At 74.4% G+C, this 1103-nt stretch overlaps 1 protein-coding gene across 1 annotated transcript in view; it reads right to left on the bottom strand.

Annotated features, from left to right (window-relative positions):
- HDLBP (high density lipoprotein binding protein) overlaps positions 1-1103 on the bottom strand; it is a 22516-nt gene that overhangs the window by 6900 nt on the left and 14513 nt on the right. The window contains exons 7-10 of the mRNA XM_012734772.1: positions 796-1095; positions 510-728; positions 293-431; positions 16-174 (exon numbers count right to left, since the gene is read on the bottom strand). Coding sequence (XP_012590226.1) covers positions 16-174; positions 293-431; positions 510-728; positions 796-1095 — 817 coding nt within the window. The remainder of the gene's footprint in view (positions 1-15; positions 175-292; positions 432-509; positions 729-795; positions 1096-1103) is intronic.

Raw genomic sequence — 1103 nt, 5'->3', positions numbered from 1 at the left:
CCGGCCGGGCGGCGCCTACCTCGAGGGCCTCCTTGGCGGCCTCGCACTTCTCCTTGCGGCCCGAGATGGTGACGATGTCGCACCGCCGCGGGGAGCCGGGGTCCCCCTCGCGGGTGTCGCGCCCCTCCCCGGCATCGTCCCCGTTCTCCTGCACGGCCGGCTCTGTGCTGGGTGCTGGACGGGAGGGGAGGGAGGGCCGTGCCCGCTGCTGAGGGGCCCGACCGGGCGGCCGCCCCAGGAGCAGAGGCCCGCGGACGGCTCGCAGGGGCCCCCGAGCGCCGGCGCCGCCCACCTGGGTTCTCCTCTCTGTCCGGGAACTTGATCTGCACGTTGAAGTCGCGCGTGATCTGCTGGATGCGGGAGCCCTTGGGGCCCATGACCGAGCGGTGGAACCGCTGGGGGATGGCGCACTCCAGGGTCACCTGCGCCTCCTGGGCGGGCGGGCAGGCGGGCGGCGGTCAGGCGTCTGGCCGCTGCGCCCCCCCAGGGCCCGGGCCGCGCGCACCCACCAGGTCCTCGACGATCTCCTGCATGCGCCTCTTGGCGGCCTCCACGCAGTCCTTGGCGCCCTTGAGGGTGACCCTGTCGCTCTGCGAGCCGGAGCGCGGGAAGCTGACCATCACGCCGCCGTACTCGTCCGCGATCTCCCGCAGCACCTGGCCCCGCCGGGTCACGAAGTGGCGGTGGTGCCTGGGGTCCACGACCATGCAGTCCTCGACCACGTTGTCCTGCGGGCGGCGCGGTCAGCCCGGCCTGGGGGGGCCCGGGCGTCCCGCCCGCCGCACCGCCGCTCACCAGGCTCTGGATCAGGGCCTCCAGCTCGCGCTGGGCCTCGCGCACGGCCTCCTCCTTGCCCACGATGGTCACCAGGTCCTGCTCCTTGTCCTCGGGGCCCGGGAAGATGACGCGGGCCCCGGTGCTGTCCCGCACCCTGCGGATGGTGCCGCCCCCCTTGCCGATGAGGAACTTGTGGTACTCGGGCTTGGCCCTGATGTCCACCGTGAAGCTCTTGGTTTGCTGCGGAGACCGACCGGGCCTGTCGGCTGCGCCCGGCCCGGCCAGGCAGGGCGAGCCAGGACCCCCGGAAGCGGCAGGGGGCACGG

This window comes from Condylura cristata, unplaced genomic scaffold (assembly GCF_000260355.1).
Source record: "Condylura cristata isolate star-nosed mole 26May11 unplaced genomic scaffold, ConCri1.0 scaffold00069, whole genome shotgun sequence".
Lineage (NCBI taxonomy): Eukaryota > Metazoa > Chordata > Mammalia > Eulipotyphla > Talpidae > Condylura > Condylura cristata.
The sequence above is the reverse complement of the archived record's forward strand: the minus strand, read 5'-3'. Positions and strand labels throughout refer to the sequence as shown.